Genomic DNA, 23,586 nt, shown 5'->3' with positions numbered 1-23,586 from the left:
ATATTATTTATATAATACTCAACCTCATACAATGACACCTGCAGACTGTGGCCACGCCCCCTCAGCAGTGTCCTCTGTTATATGTGGAGATGAGGTTATGACTGTAGAACCCCTGTCCCTATTACCACAGCTGCCCATTTACTTGTACTACAGATAGAATATCCGCTAATGGAAAATACTGTACTGTATATCGGTAGTGACATACACAGGATATATTGTACATAGCAGAGTCTGTGTCTGACTGGGAACATTTTAATCACTAGTTACATCCCTATTATCTATTAGTGTCCTCACTTCCGCTGAGCGGCGGCCATTTTGTTGTAGTTTTCCAAACACCACGATGGTTCAACATCACATCCTCTGATGCGGTGTGACCCAGACTGCGGCTTCCTCTGTGTGTCGTGTGTAATACGTGGAGGTAATCTATTATATATATATTATTATATAGAGCAGAGGGGTCTGTACAGTGATATATGAGGAGGAATAAGACAGATCCCAGCACACACTGTGTATTATATACATATTATATTATGTTATTATTATATAGAGGAGAGGGGTCTGTACAGTGATATATGAGGAGGAATAAGACAGCTCCCAGCACACACTGTGTATTATATCCATATTATATTATTATTATATAGAGGAGAGGGGTCTGTACAGTGATATATGAGGAGGAATAAGAAGCTCCCAGCACACACTGTGTATTATATCCATATTATATTATGTTATTATTATATAGAGGAGAGGGGTCTGTACAGTGATATATGAGGAGGAATAAGACAGCTCCCAGCACACACTGTGTATTATATCCATATTATATTATTGTTATATAGAGGAGAGAGGTCTGTACAGTGATATATGAGGAGGAATAAGACAGATCCCAGCACATACTGTATATTATATCCATATTATATTATGTTGTTATTATTATATAGAGGAGAGGGGTCTGTACAGTGATATATGAGGAGGAATAAGACAGCTCCCAGCACACACTGTATATTATATCCATATTATATTATGTTATTATTATATAGAGGAGAGAGGTCTGTACAGTGATATATGAGGAGGAATAAGACATCTCCCAGCACACACTGTGTATTATATCCATATTATATTATTATTATATAGAGGAGAGAGGTCTGTACAGTGATATATGAGGAGGAATAAGACAGCTCACAGCACACACTGTGTATTATATCCATATTATATTATATTATTATTATATAGAGGAGAGAGGTCTGTACAGTGATATATGAGGAGGAATAAGACAGATCCCAGCACACACTGTGTATAATATCCATATATGTGACAGGATGAACCGCCTATGTCACCCTGTGTGTTGCTGCTGGGAACCGGCTGGGCTTACTTTGCCACCGTTCCCTTTCGTTATCCCAAGTGCACCCTCTAACTGCAGTAGGAGGGGCTTACAGAAGCTGCCACCACTGTACTCCTTAGCGGCATCCAGTACCGGGTTCCTTCTGTGTAATTAACGCTGCGAGTGTACCCTGTTACTGGTGTACCTGGGTTGACACTCCTGACCTCTTCCTATGGATCAGGGTTGATGTTGATGGATCCCCCCTTGCCTATCACACTGGCCAGTGCTGCAGGGTAGCGGGCAGAGCGGTGATGCGGAGTTCAACAACAGAAACAGCCGGGAACGGATTGGATTTTGGGTCTAATCTGTAGGTCACAGGATAGAGAAGTTTCCAAACGGTCTTTGAAGCAAGTGATGTTTATTTGCTCACCCTGGTTGAAGGTACCGGGGAGCAGGTCATATGGAACATGAAGAACAATTTTCAATACAAGACATTGCTTTTTATACAGATTTGAAGACCGCCTCAAAAGGTAAGCCAGCCCCCTTGAGGTCTGCGCTATTTTTAGAATCAGGGTGCAAATTTCTTACCCAAACATGGATTTACATGCAATGCAAAGCTAGCAGTATTTACACTTATCTGTGATATCTTAAATTTGCTGTGTATTCCTGCATCTTGTGCTGTGTACAATGTTCAGACAGGTTCTAACACTCTGGACAAAAGACCACACAGTAACGACCCCCTGTTGGGCCTTCTGCCAGAGCAGGAATTTGACACTTCATCTCAAAAGACTTAGTTAGCATTTCCTGCTATCAGACTCCCTACCCACATAGGCCTAATTTCAGATTTCCTCTAGCAACGTTAAAGAAAACACCACAATTTTTTCCCCTGGTCTCAGAAATAAAGATATTTCCTTTCCCAAAATACAATATAAAAATAAGTACATTTGCAATTATATAAATAAGTGCCCTTTCGCTATTTCCTTTAAGTAAATTTATACCATAAGTTACTTATAAGTGATCCAGTCACACTCCTCCCCCCCCCCCCATTGTACATGTGAGCAACCAACGTGTCATATCCCAACGATTTTGCTCCTGATCCCGCAGTCTCTTAGGGTTACCGGGGGTGACCCGGGGGATCTGGCTGTTCCTGCCGAGACAGTCCATCCGCATTGCTGTCAGCCTATACTTGCTTGTGAATTATGTCAAAGTCATACATTTGAATGGCAAGGCTCCAGCGCAACAATCTGCCATTTTCCCCTGAGGTGTGTTGTAGCCTCTTTAAAGGATTATAATCAGTCACCACAGTAAAATGTCGTCCATACAAATAAGGTTTAAGGTTTTTCACTGCCGAAACATTGGCCAAACATTCCTTCTCAATTGTGGCATACCCCACCTCCCAGTTTAGCAGTTTTCTGCTCAAATAGACCACAGGGTGCTCCTGCCCATCTGGCCCCACCTGGCTAAGTACTGCTCCTTGTCCATACTGTGACACGTCAGTTTGCACAATAAAGTCCTTGTCATAATTGGGTGCCAACAGTACTGGAGCGCGAACCAGGGCTTCCTTTAACGACTGAAATGCCAGCTCACAAGCGGGTGTCCAGTCAACTACTTTGGGGAGTTTCTTCTTAGTGAGATCTGTCGGGGGCTTCGCCACAGTACTAAAGTCTGGAATAGGTGTGCCATAAGTGGGCGTGGCTTGACTGGGCATGGTGTGGGACGTTTAGCGTTTGCTCTCCCAGTAATATTCGCTCAAAAATCCGTTTTTCTCTGCACATACCTTTTAAAAATACGCATCCATCTAGCGAATAGGCTCCCTGGGGTGCCTGGAGCGTGGACTCTGCTGTCCGGTCGGCGAGAAGTACATATATCGGGCGCTTTGAGAAGGCAGTGATGAAGGAGATCCGGCGCGGGCCTATGACTTTGGGGCCTTGCTGACTTGCCCGCTGACCAGAGGGAGAGCCATCTTCTCCCTCCCGGAGATCATGGGGAACCTGACCGGGTCGGTCAGTGTGCTTTAACGGGAGCACGCCCAGAGTCCGGCTGGAGGTGGCCATCTTGAGGAGCGGTCGGAGTTGACTGAGAGTTAGTGGCTGGGTGAGTCCATCCTTCCCCCTCTCTCCTTTGGTCCCAGTGTGCTGACTCACTGCCGGACTCCCTCCCCTGCTCTGGACTCTCAGCTATAATTCGGCTTGTAATAGACAAATTGTCTCCTTGATAGTCAGTCTGTGCTGCTACATTAATCTGAACCCTAAATATATGCAAAGCATTACAACAGCAGATGTTTGAGCTGGGAATTGCTAGCCTGCAACATAATTGTATTGTGTGTTACCCTGTGTGACAGGATGGACTGCCTATGCCACCCTGTCTGTTGCTGCTGGGAACCGGCTGGGCTTACTTTGCCACCATTCCCTTTCATTATCCCAAGTGCGCCCTCCTTCCGCAATAGGAGGGGATTACAATACTGCCACCACTGGACTCCTGACCGGCATCCAGAACCGGGTTTCTTCTGGGTAACTGACGCGAGTGTACCCCGTTACTGGTGTACCTGAGCTGGTACATCTGACCTCTTCCTATGGATCAGGGTTGTTGTGGATGGATTCCCCCTTGGCCTATCACACTGGCCAGAGCTGATGGGTAGCGGTGGTATTGGGTGCTGGGTCCAAACCTGAGAACAGTCGGGAACGGATTAGAGTTGGGTCTAATCTGTTGGTCACAGGGATAGAGAAGTTTCCAAGCAGGTCTTTAAAACAAGTGTTTATTTGCTCTTACACTGGTTAAAGGTACCAGTGGTCAGGTCAGATGAAAGAGGAACAGCTTTTAATACAAAACAGAGCCTTTTTTTATACACATTTGGAGACTTGTTTTAGCAGGAGGTAATCCGTCGTCCTGTCCCTTTAAACCAATCTGGGTTGATTCATGCAGCCTGCACATGAATCAACCCAGAGAGGTTTAACACTTCTAACATTGCTGCTAGTGGCAGGGGTGGTATATCCCCACCCCCTCCTCCCTCTCCACATGCTGCCAGGGAGAGGGGGGCTCGACCCACTCTCCTCCCCTGGTGCCTCTCTGTCTGGAGTGGGAGATATATCTTTTAAATCTCCCGCCCAAAGTTACTTCCAGGGACCCTGCTCCGGGGTCTGCCTCTGCTCCCTTGCCGAAAATAGTACCAGGAGAGAGCAGCCAGGTCCCGGGGCAGCAGTCCCTGTCCTGTCGCTAGTTGAAGCTATTTGAGCTCTAGCTAGGGACTTGGCTTCCTGAGACCCCCCAGGAGGCGCTGCACCTTTTGGACATATTTACTTCCAGGAGGCTGGTTGTTAAGTCCCTCTTGGCAGCCACTGAAGCTGGCTGCCAGAGGGTGAAGGGGATCCAGGGGTGCTTCTGCAGCCCCTGCACAGGGTAAGTACTTTCTTTTTACTTTACACATATACATTGCACTTTATTACATTTTCAACACATATATCTACATTTAATACATATAGTTGCACTACCGGCGCTGAACGCCGGGAGTTAACCCATTCAGCTCTGTGGCGCCGACACATACTTTCACACTTAAAATACATTTTTACACTCGGGATTAACCCCTTCACTGCTGCAGCGCTGGGTGCTACAGCGCACATTTAAAATACATCTTTTATTTATTTTTTAAAACATATTTATTAAACACTCTTCACGCAGCGACTAGCGATGGTGATTAACCCTTCCGGCGCCGGGGTCAATTTCAAGAGGTTTCAGACTTAGCCACTCTTGTCAATCTCTGCAAATAAAAAATGTTCGATATGGACGCTTTGCGGGCCTACCTGAGTGTGTGGAAGGATCCGCTCCTAAAACATTCCTTGAGAGCTGGCATGTTTGTGAGTTTGGAAGTGAGGCCTTCACTTCACAGTTTGCAGTCAAGCGTGCCCACCGTCTTCCATCCCAGGCTCCTGCGCCAGGGGCTCCGGCTTGTACAATTATAGCCAAGATGCTTCACTACAAAGACAGAGACACTATTTTTCGGCTGGTTAGAACACAAGGTCCTCTCAAATACGAGAATCATGTGGTGTCGGTGTTTCCAGACTTTGCTATTGAAGTCTAAAATAGTAGAGCCCAATTCACTCAAATCAAGCGGCGACTACAAGATTTACAACTACCTTATGCGATGTTGTTCCCTGCGAGGCTGTGGGTGATTGTGGATGGTCACTCCCACTTCCCTTTCCACGCCCAGGGAGGCTGGCTGGACGGCAGTCCTCGGGTTGAGCTCCAAGCGAGATGAGGACTAATCCTGGTTTGAAATGACTTGACTAATTCAATGCTGATTCTCTACTTTACTGGTGGTATAGTGAGGATGTTTTATTACATTGTATGTTCTACTTTATAATTGTGCAGGGTGCAGAGGTTACACTAAGGAAGAGCCCTGTGTTACAAGCTAGGACCAGGTAGCGCCCTCTGTTACTGGTAAGATTGTTATAGTTCTTAGTTAGTTAAGGGATGGTTAAGAGATTAGTTATACCATTGTTATTGTTTAGGTATGTGGGGTGGGGTGGGGCGGGTGGTTGGGGGGTAGGTCTACTAATATGTTTAACAAATTCAATATTCTATGTTCTCTATTCTGAATCTGCAAGATGCTTTGTACTTTTACAATACCACAAGTTTTTTTTTTCTTGCACTCAAAGTATTTCTAATGAAACCCTTCGGAATATGCTTTTCTTGTTACCCTTTAAATTATTGTACATTCAGATATGGTATGGGTTTGGGAGTTGTCTGCGGGAACATGAAGAGAGATGACGGGATCTCCTAGGATGAGGAACGGGGGCTTTGGCTCCTTATGTGGAATGTACAGGGGCTTAATAATCGTATTAAAAGGTCTTTAGTCCTTACACAACTTAAAAAATACAATCCTGGTGTGGCATGCCTGGTGGAGACTCATGGCTTTGAAAAAATCCTAGCTGGGCTGGGCATACCAATCGGTACATTCTTCATATTCGCGAGGAGTATCGGTGCTGATAAAAATAATTAAAATTTGTGTTAGAAGAGGTACATTTGGATCACCTTGGTAGATATGTGTTCCTTAGAGCTCTGATAGATAACTCCCCTGTCATACTCTTGGCTGTGTATATTCCCCCACCTTTTAATTCAAGAATGCTTCCAAATTTATTGCCATTTCCCATTTCAATGCAGTCATGGATGAGAGTTGATAGATGGTGGGAATCAACCTTGACAATGAGTGGCTAAACTAGTACTAGATATGGGATTAATGGATATCTGGAGGTCTAGATACCCTTTCCAGAGAGTATTCTCCAGTTACTCACTATCACATCATAGGGTAAATGTATGAATGTCCGATTTCTGCATTTGCAGTGAAAATTTAAAGCGGCGATGGCTTGTAAAGGCAAGTTTGCCTTTACAAGCCATTGCCCCTTTAAATTTTCACTGCAAAGTCGCCGAATTCTGGCGACTTGCAGAAATCGGACATTCATACATTTACCCCCATGTCTTTTCTTGTATGGACTTGGTTTTAATATCTAATAGGTTAGCCCAGTTCATTTGAGAAATTGAGTACCTTTGTAGGGGAATATCTGATCACTCTCCAATACTTTTGGTAGTAGCCCTGACTCCTGATTCTGGAAATTTAATCCATTTTGGCTTACTTTTATGGGATCGGGTAGAGATTTGACATCACAATGGGAAGGTTTTTTTTTTCACAAAATGTTACCACAGTCTTACTTTGGGATTCTTTTAAAGCTTTCATCCATGCTACATTGATAAACCGGGTAGAGGGACAAAAGAAGTCCTACAGGGCAGAGGAATCATGATTAGATCAGACCTGCCGAGATCTGGAGCAGGTATATTTGACACCTGTTCTTCCCGAGGATCTGCTGGCCTGGTTACACGCGCAGAAGAATTGCGCGGACTGTTTACTAGACAAATCTACACGTAGGCTCCTGTTTTCTAAACACACTGTATGCACAGGGAGACAAGAGTGGAAGTCTTATAGTGTACCCAGCTCGAACTGAATTGCAAGCCAAAAACATAACTGCCATTTCTGACTGGACAGGGACCACCCAATACGAGACTAAGAAAATTGCTATAGTTTTTCGAGCCTACTATGAAGATTTGTACACCTCCTGGGCGGACTATTTCACTTCCCAATTAGATGATTTTTCATCTAGGGTGCGGCTACCTAGGCTTTCGTTAGAGGATATGAACTCCCTTGAGGCTTCTATTACTGTAGAAGAAATTGAGGCGGCCATAGCTTCCTCTCTGGGTAATAAGGCCCCGCGGTGGATGGTTTGCCCATGGAGTTGTACAAAAAGTTTGGTACCTTTTCTGTCACTATATTATTGAAGCAATATAACAAATTTTACGAAGCAGCTGTTCTGCCGCCTTCAATATCAGAGGCAGCAATAGTGGTTATCCCCAAGCCAGGCAAGGACCCATTGCTGCCTGAATCCTATAGGCCCATCTCTCTCGTGACAACGGATGTAATAATTCTAAACAACATATTTGCTATGAGACTGAATAAGGTTATTGATCAGCTGATCCACCCAGACCAGACGGGATTTATGCTGGGGCAATCCGCGGCAATCAATCTTCGCCGTCTTTATAACCATTTACAAATGCCCATTAGTCATAGGAATGGGGCAGTAATAATATCCCTAGATGCAGCTAAAGCATTTGACTCTGTGGAATGGGAGTATTTATGGGAAGTCATGAACAGATTTGGTGTAGGCCCCAAGTTTTTGTCTTGGGTGAAGCTGCTGTATTCAGTCCCTGTGGCCACAGTCAGCGTGAATGGCCACATTTCCTCCGCATTTGCGCTAGGTAGAGGTACGATACAGGGATATACCCTCTCGCCAGCCCTGTTTACCATAGCTATAGAACCCCTGGCATTTATGATAAGGGCACCTCCTGTAATCTGTGGACTCGGCTGGGGACGGGGTTGACAAGGTCGCACTTTATGTTGACTACATGCTCCTTTTTCTACAAGACTCTGGGTCATCTCTAGCCACTCTGTTGTACCTGGTGGAGGAGTTTTGGTGGCTTCTCTGGCCTGTGGATAAACTGGTCTAATCTAGTATCCTTCCCATTGGTAAGGGGGTCCCGAAGAGCACTGCTGGGTCCCTCCCATTGCAGTGGACGAGGAAATTTAAGTATTTAGGTATATGGATCACCAATTCGCACTCTGAATACAAATCACTTAACATCGATCCAATGATCGGTTATCTTCGGGCCAAGACATTTACCTGGACTAGACTGCCTCTATCAGGGCCTACTATTTTGTTTCGCAATTGGCTCACCTTCGTGAGTGGATTAGGGACTCACCGACACCTGCCCTTACGAGTTTTCTGAAAGAATGTACTGGATTTGACAGACCCCCTATACCGGCCCTATTGGGCACAAGAGTCATTAGTACAGTCCCACCATTACTTAACCAGGCATTGATGATCTGGGGTGTCATGGGGAGGGCACTGCAATTCATTGGGTTGGATGAGGATACCCCAATATGGGCTAATAGTAATTTACCGTAACTATATAAATTAAAACTATTTCCTAACTGGAGATATGCGGGCAGCACGGTGGCTCAGTGGTTAGCACTTCTATCTCACAGCGCTGGGGTCATGAGTTCAATTCCCGACCATGGCCGTATCTGTGTGGAGTTCGTATCTTCTCCCCGTGTTTGCGTGGGTTTGCTCCGGTTTCCTCCCACACTCCAAGAAAAATATATTAGTAGGTTTATTGGTTTCTATCAAAATTGACCCTAGTCTTTCTCTGTTGGTATGTTAGGGAATTTAGACTGTAAGCTCCAATGGGGCAGGGACTGATGTGAATGATTTCTCTGTACAGCACTGCGGAATCAGTGGCGCTATATAAATAAATGGTAATGATGATGATTATTTATTTGGGACAATTGTACTCCAGAGGCATCCTTAAATCCTTTGAAGAACTGGGACCTCTGATGCGGACTGGACCTATATGCTTGACAGCGCCCGCGAGGCTACCTTATGCACCAGGTATAGACAGGTTCAGATGTATATTTTACATAGAGTGTACTATTCCCCTTGCAGGTTGCTCCGGATGGGTGCCAGAACCAACTCTATTTGCCCATAATGTAGAGAATGCTCCGCTAATTTCTGGCATCTACTCTGGAACTGCCCTGTGTTTGGGGGACTTTTGGTCACGTTTGGGGGACTTTTGGTCACGTTTGGTGGATTGTATTCATAATACGACATACCACTACTGTACCCCAAGACTTGAATATTTGGTCTAGGTGTCAATTTTTTGCTGGGGAGGTCGGCGACTAGATATGTCCTTAATCTTTTCACTCTAGCCAAGGTTGCAATCGCCAGAGTATGGATGGCGCGGGAAGGGCCCGAATTTGGTGCTTGGCTGACTGTGGCAAATACTGCAGGGGGCGATGAACGATTCACCTATCAGTCGCGAGGCACCATGCCAAAATATTATAAGGTATGGTCAAGGTTGGCGAAATCGAGGTGTGCGATTAGTTGTCTGGCAGCAGACTTTTATCCAGTATAAGTTGTTAGTTGGCATCTGGTAGCTAAGGTGTAATGCTCCATTTAACACCAGTATAAGTGTGTGATATACTACTAAGCGATTTTCCTTATAGTTGTGATTTTCCTTATAGTTGTACCCTCCTGACAAGGTTTAATATGTATAGTAATATGTCCTTTATGTAACAAGAAGTTTAGAGACACAGATAGCATATTATATTTTATATTATATATTATATGTCACAATACACTTAGCATATCCATCCAAATGAATGTTGCATAGAATCAATTGCGTGTTATAGAAATAACTTTATGGAAGCTGAGATATTTACAGATGTTAAAATGGTTTCTTTATTCTACCTAATGTGGATTGTAACTTCAAGCGGAGCTACGACATCCATCTTTGTATCTTTATTTCTTTTGTTATGTTTTTCTATGCTAAAAAACTAATAAAAAATTTGATTAAAAAAAAAAAAAGTCTGGGACAGAATGTCTGTAGTACCCTACAGTCAGTCGTTAAGAATGCCAGAACATGTAACTGGGTCGTGGGCTGGGGCCAGTCTCAGATTGTCTCTAACTTAGCTGGTTCTGACCTAACCCTATCTCACCCCACTCAATCACCCAGGTACTGTACCTCTGACATCCCTATCTGGCACTTCTCTGCCCTAACAGTCAGACATGCCCACCCATTCTTCCCTAACACCAGTCCTATTTGCTCCAGATTATCTTCCCAAATCTGACTGAAAATGGAAATGTCTTCTAGGTAACCCTGAACTCTGTCCAACTCATCTACAATAGCATTAATGCAGGGCAAGGGGTACATTATTCAACTGGCGGTAATATATGCGAAACAGCGTTGCCTTATCATTCATGGGAACCAATACACCGGAGGAAGCAGATGTACTGTGCAATGGCTGGCTCACCCCTAGCTCAAGCAGCCCCCACATCTCCCTGTATAGACTCTCCTTGGCCGCTGGTGAGACCCAATAAGCGGATTGCCTAACTCGCCTATACTCACCAGTGTCCACCTGGTGCATCACCAAAGAAGTCCGACCATGCTTTCTACTGAACTAAGTTGAAAAGAGCCACAGCACTGCCTTAAGCTGCTCCCTCTTGTGAGCACTCAACTGCTCATCCCAACCCCCTTCCTCTACACCATCTTCACCTCTAGCATCCGCGAGGAGGTCCAGTAGTTAGTCACTTCCTGGTTCTTCAGTTGGTAAGCAGCAAACCGCTGCTACCAACTCCACACGTTCTTGGTATGCCTTCAGCATTTTTACGTGGTAGGTCCGCTGTTGCCTACCATTGCTATCAAATGACACCACGTAACTGATGAAACTCCAGCGTTTTGAGATTATGTGCAGTCCAGCCCAGGTAGCCTGGAGCTTGATCTGGCGCGTGGACGTCAAAACAAGGACGTTCTGCCCTACCTCAAACACTGGCACGCGCGCCCTGATCATACCAAGTCTTCTGTTTCGCTTGCACTTCCGCTGCCTTTTCTGCAGTTATGGAGGACAGAACTACAGCCTCTGGATACCGGGTAGCGTAGTCCACCATGGTGAGGATGTACCTCTTCCCCGATATGCTGGGCACAGGCAGGGGACCTACTATGTCCACAGCCACTCCCTGAAAAGGTTCCCCAATAATTGGTAAGGACCTGAGGGGAGCACAAGCACTGGGGCACCCAAGACGCTGACACACACCACAGGACTTACACTAGGCTTGGAGGTCATCCGACATTCCAGGCCAGAAAAAGTTCTGTGTCAGGCGCTTCAGTTTTCGGTCTCTTCCCTGGTGTCCAGCCATAGTAATTTCATGGGCATCTGACATTGAAAGCCCCGTGGTACCACCAGTTGAACTTGTTCCTCGACTGGTCTATTCCCATCTACCTTCCTAGCTACATGATACAACAACCCTTTACGCCAGGTCACACTCTCCACCTCCATCGCTGGAATGTTGTTGGCGCCTCATACCTTCCAGTGTGGGCCCTCACTATCGTGTAGGTCAGGATACGCTGCAGGGGGGGTCTATGTTGGGGTGACTAGGGACAGTCCAAGTTGGGTCAGTCAAAGGGGGGTCACGGTGGTCTACTATACGCACCGCTGGAGCTGACATACTGCTAGGGATAGGAGCATCACCGGACACCCGCACAAGATCAGATTGGCAAGAGACAACATCCTCTGCGTTGCTAGGGAACGTAGTCTTTCCAGAGGCAAATGGCTAGCTGTTTCCTGAAGAAATAGCAGACGTCTTTTCCTCTGGGCTGGTTTGTGCAGGTGTAGATCCTGAAGACTAGTCGGGCAGCTTGGCTCTGGGTAATGGAGTTGAGAAATGCGGTCACAATTCCACCCCCAACATCGTTGCCCAAAATCATATCGGTTGAGGGGCCATACATAACGGCAGCATCTCGCAACTCCTGGTTATCTCCCAGATACACTCTTGCGACAGGCATTTCCTTCTCCAGTCCATCTGCCACAGTAACTTTGGCAGTGTGACCCTGCAATACTGCTGCTGGATCTATAGGATGGGGACTCGCAACAGTAATTGAGGCCCCTGAATCTCTCAGTCCTTCACCCCGCAGGGGTCCCACTTGGACAGGCTGCAGGTTCATCCACATGTTTTTGGGGAGTCTTTTGGACAAACAAGTGACATCCTCCAATGAGTCACCTTCAGACACGCCACACTCCATTGGGCTGGCAGGGGTGAAAACAGTCTCTACTAGCTCACATTCGCCAGTTAAGCAAGTCAGCCAGGCTTCAGGACGAGTCTGGTGTGCTGGGCCTGTGGGACAATCCATCCTTAGATGACCGGTTTTTCCGCAACTGTAGCACTTCGTCTCCATCCTGGGCTCCGATAGTCTCTGATAACTCCCAGGAACAGGGAGGGGCGGTGGCTGGTGAAAGGTACCCTAATGGTTGGATACTTGCTTTTGGGGGTGAGTAGAATAGGGGTGTCCTCCTGATTGTACAGTCCTTTGGGGCTGGCTGTTAACCTGGCGCTTTTGCCAGTGTGACCTGACAGCCACATACTGATCCGTCAACTGGGCTGCCTTTTCTAGGGTTGCTGGGCTACGGTTCAATACCCACTCCTTCACCTCCGGTGCGCACCAGTGGTGAAACTGCTCTCTACAAATTAAGTCCACTAATTCTTCCCAGGACTTGGCGTCAGATCCATTAATTCATCTTATTGCCAACTGCCGCAACTGGTTGTCAATTTTTCTCATGGCTGATGTGGATGCTTTTTGCTTTTAGCCAAGTCCCAAATCTTTTGCCAGTAGGTCTCCGAGGTAATAACACAGCGCTTGAGGAGGGACCGTTTTACCACGTCGTAGTCTGCACAGTCTTCTGGGGCCACTCTGCGATAGACTTCCACTGTACAGCCCTGTAGCTTGGGAACCAGATACTTTACCCACTCCTGTTTGGGAAAATCACGGAGGCTATAAGACATTTCAAACACCTGCAAGTGTTCATCAATATCTCCAACATTATCATCAAATTTGGTAAAGTGGAGAGAGTCTAACCTGGGCGCAGCAGATGACTGTTCACGGGCCGCTGCAGGAAGCAGTGCCCACCGATTGCCCCACAATTTGATAATAAGCAACCACTCCGCCTCAGTAGTTTTGTCCCCCAGGGACCCCAGCTGCTGCATTATCTGTTGAACTTGTGCCACTGGTTCACTCTGTGGGAGAGGGTACTGTCACTGAGAACAGGTGCTGTGTCCTGGGATGTTACTGCAGGTGCTCATAGGTTTGGCGTTCCCGTCTCCTCCTAATCACTGTCGCAGTCAGCTTCCTCCTCTACTGACCTGTACTGCTCATCCCAGCCCTTCAGTGCCCGTTTCATTTCGCTCCTTTTCGCTGCATCAGGAATGTCTATTTTCTTTGCTTGGCACAGTATATCAAGGTTCCCTTTGGACATTGTACTGTATTAGACATCCTGTTTGTTCTCCTGGCTGTAGTTATTCCTCTCCTGAATAACACGGCTCTCCTGACTGGTGCACGAAAATCCGCTTGCCACCAGAAATCTGTGACAGGGTGGTCCGCCAATGCCAACCTGTCTGTTGTTTCAGCGAACCGGCTGGGCTTACTTTGCCACTGTCTTTATCCCAATTGCGTCCTCTAACCGCAGTAAGAGGGCCTTAAGCTGCTGCAACCACTGGACTCCTTAACGGCATCCAGAACCGCGTTCCTTCTGGGTAACTGCTAGGGTACCCTGTTGCTGGTGTACTTGGGCTGGTACCCCTGACCTCTTTCTATGGATCAGGGTTGCTGTGGATGGATCCATCCTGGCCTATCACACTGGCCAGAGCTGCTGGGTAGCAGGCAGAGCAGTGGTACCGGAATGCTGGGTCTAAACCTCAGTACAGCCGGAAATAGATTAGATTTGGGTCTAATCTGCAGGTCACAGGAGTTTACAGCAGGGTAAGTAGTCGTCAAAGCAGGTTCTTGAAGCAAAATGATGATTTATTAGCTCAATTAGTCCTAACAAGGAAACTTCACACGCCAGTCTTTGGTACTAGCGATCCTTCCAAAAGTATAGATGGTACAAGAATGGTACATTACAGTACAAACCAGTGCTGTTTTATACACATGTCAGCAGGGTTAACGCTGCCCCCTGATTGTATGTGGCTCTGTCACGTCTGAAATATTTCAGATCGCAGGATGTAATCTAATCTTTCATCTAACACAATTTAACTTACAAAAGTCAATCTGTGAGTCCCTAAAATTTGCTGTGCTTTCCTGTATCCTATTTTAGGGACAGAGGAAATCTAGCAGCAAGTCTAATTAAACCTTCCTGTGCCTTCAGGTGTGTTGGACACTCGCATATCAAAAGGTCTAATTAACATGAGATTAACATGGGGTACTTTCTTCAGACAGTTGCAGAATACACATTTCCTCCCCTGGCATATGTCTCAGAAATAAATAAATTTCCTATACCAAAGTACACACAATATAAAAAATAAGTACATTTCTAATACACAGTATCAAGAATAAATATATTTCTAACAATAGAAATTGGCACACTGTGCTAATAATTTAAATATATTATTACAATACGTTATTTATAAGTGATCCGGCCACAGGTACAAATTACTTTGACAAGAAAAGTTTAATTAACCATGAACAAAGTAAGTTCTACAGTGATTCGTGTTCAGATATAATTTAACCATTTAAAAAAACTGAGTAAGGACAATTTGAACAATCAATTTCAGTTTTTAAGTTTAACTTGCAGAGAGATGCTTTTGTGAGAGCTTTAAGTATTGTTTGGCAAAACATAAACTACCACACACTACATTCTAGGAAAAATTGCTTGAGGTTTTGTGAAGTGAACAACATGACAGCACAGCTAAAGTTTTAATAAAATAACCTTAATAACAACTGGGCCTGTAAAAAGAAGAAAATCATTAAAATATAAAATGTAAATCTTAAATTCAAATCTTTTTTTAAAAGGCTTTAAAAAAAACAAACATTATTATTGCAAAGCATTACACTGCTCTGGCTCGGATACTTCTTAATGCCCCCTGGCTGGCAACATATTCTGGGGAGATTGCTGCCTCAGACCTCTAGTCCCTTGTTGGAAGAGCTAAATACCCTGACAAGAACATGGTCCTTCATAACAGCCTCCTACACATTATCTGTTTTGTGATACCTACTATCTATAATTGCCTCTTCTTTATCTGTGCTAGGATTTGCCCTTGGTGGAAATTGTATATGGTGGGAGTATGGATGAGGGATGACCTTACCAGGAAAGAGTAGGGATTATATACATAGTACAGCGGCAGATAAGAGCAGGGGTGAAAGTGGATAGTCTGCATATAAATACAAGCGACACCCCCTCTCTCCATCTGTTATTGGTTGACTGTGGGGTACTATCTATCTAGACTCAGCTCCTCTTCTGGTTGTGACTCCACAGTTGATACATTTCTATTATATTAATATAGATTTGAAGAAAAAATGCCTGTTGGTAATTATAACAATTTAAATTACGAAGACTAACAACATATTTACAATTACTGTGTTCTTATTCTTAGGTTTATGTTTGAGTTTATTCTCACTTATTTGCAAAGTGATTCAGCTGTTGGAGTGTAGTGTAGTTAAAGAAAAGATGACTATTGGGTAGACAGTCCTGTAGATATCCTATCATGGACACGTTAAGAATGGACAGGGTTAGAAATCAAATTACTAATGTTCATTGAATTTCATCTTTGAGATCATCTACCTACTCTCTGGAGAAATTAGGTATTCTGGGAATGTCACAGTAGATATTGTATTTTTTGCAAAATTAACCCATTAAAACAATATAAAAGGTAAATTTACCTTTTTAATTGATATCTCTGTCTTTACTCCGGGTTACACAGTAGTAACAAATACATCTGGTGAGCGTGTGACACCCAGGAGCTATCCCTGTGTGTAAGGAGGACTGAACAGGGCCCAGATCTCCATCACAGTGTCTCCACCGCACTCCAACAATGACCAGAAGATCATCATCATTTATATAGTGCCAGCATATTCCGTAGCGCTGTACAATTGGGAACAAACACAGTAATAAAACAATACTGGGTAATACTGACGGACAGAGAGGTGAGAGGGCCCTGTTTGCAAGCTTACAATCTGTTGAGAGATCCTGAAACTAACCAGTAAGATCATACTTGCCAACTCTCCCGGAATGTCCGAGAGACTCCCGAAATTCAGGTAGATCTCCCGGGAGAGCAGGCAAATATCCCGCATATGGCAACGCGCTCCTCAAAATGACGTGAATCGCGTCATTTTGGCCCCACCCTCGCTAAAAACCCAGCATTTTGTCGCGGGGGTGGAGCCAAAATTACGCTAATTACCGTGCCCCGCCCTCCAACCACGCCCCCTGTCTGGGATCTCCCGGAATTAGCTTGCCAAAGGTTGGCAAGTATGAGTAAGCTCATCCAGCTGGTGACCGAAGAGGTGACTGCTGGGAATGGGACATTATATAGTAACACTAGGGGATGTATTTGGATGACCACTATATCATTGTGTATTTGTCAGGTTCCTATAAGGTGTCAGAATATTACTGTCTTATTTCTTCATGCAGGAGGATTTAGAAGGAAACAAGGACATGATGATGGAGCATGACCGGCCGGTCACATCACTGGGTAAGGAGTGACTATCTTTTATTGTAAAGGACAGAGCGGTTTTGAGGGCCACCTAGATACACACATTATCTGATAATCACCTATAAACAATGTATTCAGTCACTGTGTCTTCTACAGATGGTTCCAGTAACAGAAATACCCCAGAGAGATGTCCGTGTCCTCTTTATTCACAGGATTGTACAAAGGAAAATCACAGTATCTTGCAGGAGTATCAGGTAGATGGAATTGAGGGTCTCACCAGGATATCAAAGTGTAACGCAATCTTAAACTTATTGCTATTATTCTGTTTAATTTCAATAAATATCCGACATTATGAAAGTGTTATTTTATTGTTTTGTGGGTTATTTAGGATGCTGACCTGACTGATATTAAGATAGAAGTTATAGAGGAAGAAGAAGAGAAGTATGTGTGGGGTCATCAGCAGTTTAAGGAGGAGGAAATCCCCATAGAGATCAGCACTGGTGAGTAATTAACACTTATTGCAGAAAAGAATCACACATTCTCCTTGTTCAGTCTCCACAAAGAAAGAGGATCTGCCCAGATGGGGAGTAGAAGCCATAACCTATGTGGCTGGATCACTTATAAATAACTTATGGTATAAATTTATTTAAAGTAAATAGCGAAGGGCGCTTATTTATATAATTGCAAATGTACCTATTTTTTATATTGTGTGTATTTTGGTATAGGTAATGTCTTTATTTCTGAGACCAGGGGAGGAAATTCGTTTTTTGTAAAATTGCTAGACGAAATCTCCAATTAGGCATATGTGGGGAGGGAGTCTGTTTGCTGATAGCAGGAAAGGCTAATTAAGTCTGTTCAATGTGATTGACCAACACTTGAATACACAACAGGGAGTCTTGTCTGAACATTGTAAACAGCACATGATGTAGGGTATCACAGATAAGTGTACATTTTGTTAAGTATAAAATGCATTTAAATCCATGTTTGGAGAAACATACTGCATCCTGATACTAAAAATATCTCAGACGTGTTGGAGCCAGCTAGGTTCAGGGGACGGTGTTACCCCCTGCTGAACTGTATAAAAAGCAAGCTGTTTGAGCATGTAATGTATCATTATTGTACCATCTATACTTTTGGAAAGATCGCTAGTACCACAGACTGGCGTGTGAACTTGCCTTGTCAAGACTACTGGAGCTAAATAAACATCACTTGCTTCACAGACCTACTTCACAACTTCTTCCATGCAGAAATTCCTGTGACCTACAGATTAGACCCAACTCTAATCCGTTTCTGGCTGTACTCCGGTTTGGACCCAGCTTTCTGGTACCACCGCTTCCCCGCTACCCAGCTTTTCTGGGCAATGCGATAGGCCAGGGGGGATCCATCCACAGCAACCCTGATCTTCAGGAAGAGGTCAGGAGTAAGAGCCCAAGTGCACCAGCAAGGGGGTACCCTACCAGCGACAGTTACCCAGAAGAAACGTGTTTCTGGATGCCGTTAAGGAGTCCAGTGGTGACCGCATTGTGGGCCCCTCCTACTGCGGTTAGAGGGCTCAATTGGGATAAAGAAGGGAAAGGTGGCAAAGTAAGCCCAGCCAGTTCTCAGCAGCAACAGACAGGATGATGTATGCGGTCAATCCTATCACAAGCTACTATTAGACTCATGTTCTCCTCACCTCATATCATTGTGTGCTGACACTAATTTTCTTAGTTCAAGTGACGTCACCTTAGTGATTCAATTATGGATCAGTGGTATGAGACACCTTTTGACATTACCTATAATCCTCCCTATGTATAGCCACCTGTGAAATAATACATGTGTGAGAACTTTGGATTTTTTATCCAAGGGAGAACACACCAGAAGATGTGTGGATGCGATGCAAAGAGAGGTTGTACCATCGAAATACACTGAGGTGTTTCACATTGTAGGCCAAATGCTGAGGGTACAGCTGAGTACACAAATTGTGGGGTTTGGTAACGTGCAACCGAGTCCAAAGAATTTTTAGGGACTTCCTGGGCAGCGTGCAGTGGGTTCTGGGGTACACGGATATGTTGGCACTGTTTCAACAGCAGGTAGTGTGGCACTTGTTGAATAGCATGTAATGGGGTATGTGACCTAATGCGCTTACTTCGCCACACTGTCTGTTGGGGGAAGAAGGATGACAGAAGGTTCTTCCTGCACGATATATATGGGTTTCTTTCTCACTGTCAGTAACCGACTGTTACTGACCACTCCTACTGGCATCACCTGCCACCGGACACTTACCAACTTGCGAACCCACTGCACAGTAGTTGTAGAAGAATTCAGCTGCCACCACTAGGCTCCTTCAAAGTCACCTAGAACTGCTTACTTCTGGACAGCTGGTATAGCTGCTACAGCGCCTCTTTGCTGTGAACTGACTGGTACCTCCAGACAGCTTACTTTGAATCAAGACTGCTGGGTAGCAGGCAGAGCGTTGACACAGAGATGCTCGGTTCAAAACAGGACAGCCGGGGAACGGGTTAGGGTGTAAGCTCTTCTCTGTTGGTCACAGGATGCAGTAGGCGTCAGGCAGTATCTTCAAGCTATGATGCTTATTTGCTCAACGGGTCCTTCCAAGGACCATTACACACTAGTTGGAGGTACTAGTGCTCATCCAGAAGTACAGATGAATATAATACAGTGAAAATAAAAAATACAGCTCTTGTACACTATTTATGACACACATGTTGGCAGGGGGTAACCCAGCCCCCTTTCTAGCTGGCACCACAAAGTCTGAGATATTACATCTGATATTTAGCATCCGGATGTAATATATTCTCTGATCTTGGATGTAACAAAATTCACATCAATCTGTGATTTCCTAGATTACATGCTGGTTACATTATTCATGAAGTTCGTCTATCTTTTTAACAAGACAGAATAAACGGTAATGACCGCCTGCTGTGTATTCAGACTAAAAAAAATCGTTGGTCACTCACAGATGAAAAAGATTTAATTAGCATGGGATTTCCTTTCTTACAAAAACAAGTTACCTATAACATATGCCTACTGCATCAAAAATCAATACATTTCTAAAACAAAAATCTGCATTTGCAATAATATACATTGGTGCTCTGCGCCACTAATTGAAATAAATTTATACAATAAGTTATTTATAAGTGATTCAGCAACAGGGTAAACAGAGGTGTTGGCACTGCTTAATCATCATGTAACGTCTAATAAACAAATGGATACAACTTAGTATATTGCTGTGACCCTGTAGAACAGAGATAGACAGTAAGTGCAGTGGTAGTGGAGTAGACATACACAGATCACAATGACTAGCTAGTAAGACTGGCACAACCAAATACACTGGTGCTGAGTCCAAGAACCCCACCCGACTTCAGTGCTCAGTGAGGACCCAGGTCGCGGTCCAGTGCAGTCATTTCCCTCCGTGAAAAGAACCAGAGTACTTGGCTGGTATGAGGACTCTTATGAAAACACCACATATGTGGGTATGGGTGTGCTACTCTCGGGGAGACTAGACACAGGAGTTGAAGAAACATGAAGGGATGCTATACTTCCTAATATAGCCATGAGGCAGGAGTATCAATGTTGGACACAATTGATACTCGGGCACTTGAATGATACACTGAGCAGATTCTTATAGTGACTGGTTGATGGGTGATTCCCCCGCATGTGACATCAGTGTTCCCAGTGGAACATGTATTCAAATAATACCAGTGATCTGTTAAGTGACTATAAGAAACTTACTAGCAATAAAAACAAACGACTAGTAAGTGATTAAATAGGTTGTCTCATTTCATTTCGGACACCTGATTTCTTTAGAGAAGATTTCTATATATTCTTGTTATTCCAGTGTGAGGCTGGTCTTTCTTTGTTTAACTCATGCTTATATAAAAAGCTATATTACAGTTGGCTCCCTTGTCCCGTGACCATATAAGGTAAAAATACAAATGTACATATATGATTTCCTTAACACAGCATAGCTAGCAATGGTTACATCATTCAAGTAGTAACGATAGCATTCATTGAAGTTATATAGCCACATAAAAAGCACATTTCTGTTTAATCCTCACAATATACAGTAATGGAGGTTAGTGGTAACACCTGAGAGAGGAGTTATGTCATCTCTAGCCTGAGACTGGGCCCAGCCGGGTTCTGTTAAGGATTCTAATTTGGAATCCCAGCAATCAGTGGTCTGCTGAGTGTTGGAGGCTGCCAGTGATGTCTAAGACTGCTGGTACTGACAACCTGAATGTCTGATCCTCAGTGTGTACATACTAACACTGAGCAATACTAAAGCAAAATAAAAACTCTGCATGTTCCTTTGTCTGGGTCTATGCAATGTGCATAGTAATGGGGTTGTGTTATCTTGTAAGCAAATGGTTTAGCTGTTCAAAAAATACTCATATATGTTGTTTTAATACATTTAGAATTGTAATTAAGTATTGCTAGTTTGCAAATTTAAACTAAACAACTTGAACCGACTAATAGTATGAGGAATATAATGTGTTCCTCATGTAATGACAAGATATCCATCTCTGTACATATTTTTCCAGTAGATGGTTGCCAAAGCAGGAGTACCTCGGAGGGACATCTCATTTTGTCTCCAGATTGTAAAACAGAAGATCACATCATACAAGATTCTCCAGGAGAAAACTGCATTAATCAAAATATACATCCAGTACTTTACAATGCGGATATATCATCTGATCCCTCTAATAATGACGAATGTTCTCTAGATAACTCTGATATTGCTGCACATAGTACAGCTCATATAAGTGATAAAATATGTTTCTCTTCTGATTGTGGTACATTTTTTAGACATCAGTCAAACTGTGTTACACATCAGAGAACTCATACAGGTGAGAAAACCTTTCCATGTTCTGAGTGTGACATATGTTTTTCAAATAAGTCACAAATTATTACTCCTAGAATTCACACAGGTGAGAAACCATTTCAATGTTCTGAGTGTGGGGAATGTTTTACATGCAAATCACATCTTCTGGCACATCAGAGAAATCACACAGGTGAGAAACTATTTTCTTGTGCAGAGTGTGGGAAATGTTTTTTGAAAAAATCACAATGTACTACTCACCAGAGAATTCACACAGGTGAGAAACCATTTCCATGTTTTGAGTGTGGGAAATGTTTTGCATATAAAGTATCCCTTGTGACACATCAGAGAAAACACACAGGTGAGAAACCATTTTCATGTTCTGAGTGTGGGGCATGTTTTACTTCTAAAATATCTCTTGTAATACATGAGAGAATTCACACAGGTGAGAAACCATTTCCATGTTCTGAATGTGGGAAACGTTTTGCACGAAAATCAAATCTTTTTACACATCAGAAAACTCACACAGGTGAGAAACCATTTTCATGTTTTGAGTGTGGAAAAAGTTTTGCACATAAATCGCATCTTCTTACGCATAAGAGAAGTCACACCGGTGAGAAACCATTTCATTGTTCTTTGTGTGGCAAAAGTTTTACACATAAATCAAATCTTCTTACACATCAGAAAACTCACACCGGTGAGAAACCATTTCATTGTTCTTTGTGTGGGAAATGTTTTACACGCAAAGAATATCTTGTTGCACATCAGAGAAATCACACAGGTGAGAGACCATTTTCATGCGCAGTGTGTGGGAAATGTTTTATACAAAAGTCTAAACTTTTTGCTCATGAGAGAATTCACACTGGTGAGAAACCATTTTCATGTTCTGAGTGTGGGAAATGTTTTGCACATAAATTAACTCTTGTTGCACATGAAAGAATTCACACAGGTGAGGAACCATTTCCATGTTTTGAGTGTGGGAAATGTTTTACACGCAAATCATCTCTTGTGACACACCAAAGAAGTCACACAGGTGAGAAACCATTTTCATGTACAGAGTGTGGGAAATGTTTTTCAAATAAATCACTTCTTGTTAGACATCTGAGAAGCCATACAAGTGAAAAGTGATTTTCATGAGTTAATAGACATGAAACAGGTTTGCAAAAATACTGTTCATTATCTTAAAAGTGTTAAAGTAATTATAAGCTTAGAAGATATTTTGATATCTAAAGTCAATAACTTATGATATAAGTGTGTTATTGCATAGCTATTAAAATAGATACAATGTATTATAAAGCATTTGTATCAGAAATAAATGTATATGTATCAACTTGTATTACACTTAAGGATATTACTACATAAAATTAAGCTGACATTCATGGCTTCAACAAGTTATCAAGATTGTGGGTTTTAACTATTATGCTGAGTTGTAATCTTAGTTAAAGCAGTCATCCTTGCTACTCTCTCTGTATAGACATTCTGATATGGACAAAGGAAAAGAGCTTTCATTATGCTAATACTCAAACAAGACGTCCCATTCTTTGAATTGGAAGAGGAATCAACTAGAGGAGATCGAGCTTTGTTATGAAACAAATGCCTCTGGACTATCAGAATTGGAGCTTTCTCCTTTAAGAGACCATATCTTGTTTTCTAAGAAATAGAGATGTACATGTTATAATATCATGAATATGTAATTGGTTATATAGTCCATTAATATCCAGTGTGAAGAACGGAGTATTAAGCTTTTGGACTGAAGCCAGCAGAGATGTATGCTCTCATATTGTAAGATGGCTGTTTTGCTTCCTGTTATTATCTATCTTCTATATTGAAATAAACATTCATTACTTCAGACTTCTTTTCTGGACATTCATTTA

General features: G+C 43.4%; 1 protein-coding gene across 2 annotated transcripts; it reads left to right on the top strand.

Moving 5' to 3' along the window:
* The first annotated feature begins 314 nt into the window (after window positions 1-314).
* On the top strand, window positions 315-23,144 carry LOC142151053 (uncharacterized). Of its 2 annotated transcripts, none has more exons than XM_075206344.1 (5): window positions 315-418; window positions 16,869-16,929; window positions 17,047-17,144; window positions 17,279-17,390; window positions 21,435-23,144. In XM_075206344.1, exons 2-5 carry the CDS (start codon window positions 16,893-16,895, stop codon window positions 22,838-22,840), a joined length of 1,653 nt encoding a protein of 550 aa, XP_075062445.1. In that variant the 5' UTR covers window positions 315-418; window positions 16,869-16,892; the 3' UTR covers window positions 22,841-23,144. The 2 variants fall into 2 exon arrangements, with proteins under 2 accessions (XP_075062445.1, XP_075062444.1); XM_075206343.1 differs by lacking the exon at window positions 315-418 and adding an exon at window positions 9,614-9,760.
* The last annotated feature ends 442 nt before the right edge of the window (window positions 23,145-23,586 follow it).

This window comes from Mixophyes fleayi, chromosome 4 (genome assembly GCF_038048845.1).
Source record: "Mixophyes fleayi isolate aMixFle1 chromosome 4, aMixFle1.hap1, whole genome shotgun sequence".
NCBI lineage: Eukaryota > Metazoa > Chordata > Amphibia > Anura > Limnodynastidae > Mixophyes > Mixophyes fleayi.
This window is presented reverse-complemented; position numbering and strand designations above follow the sequence as displayed.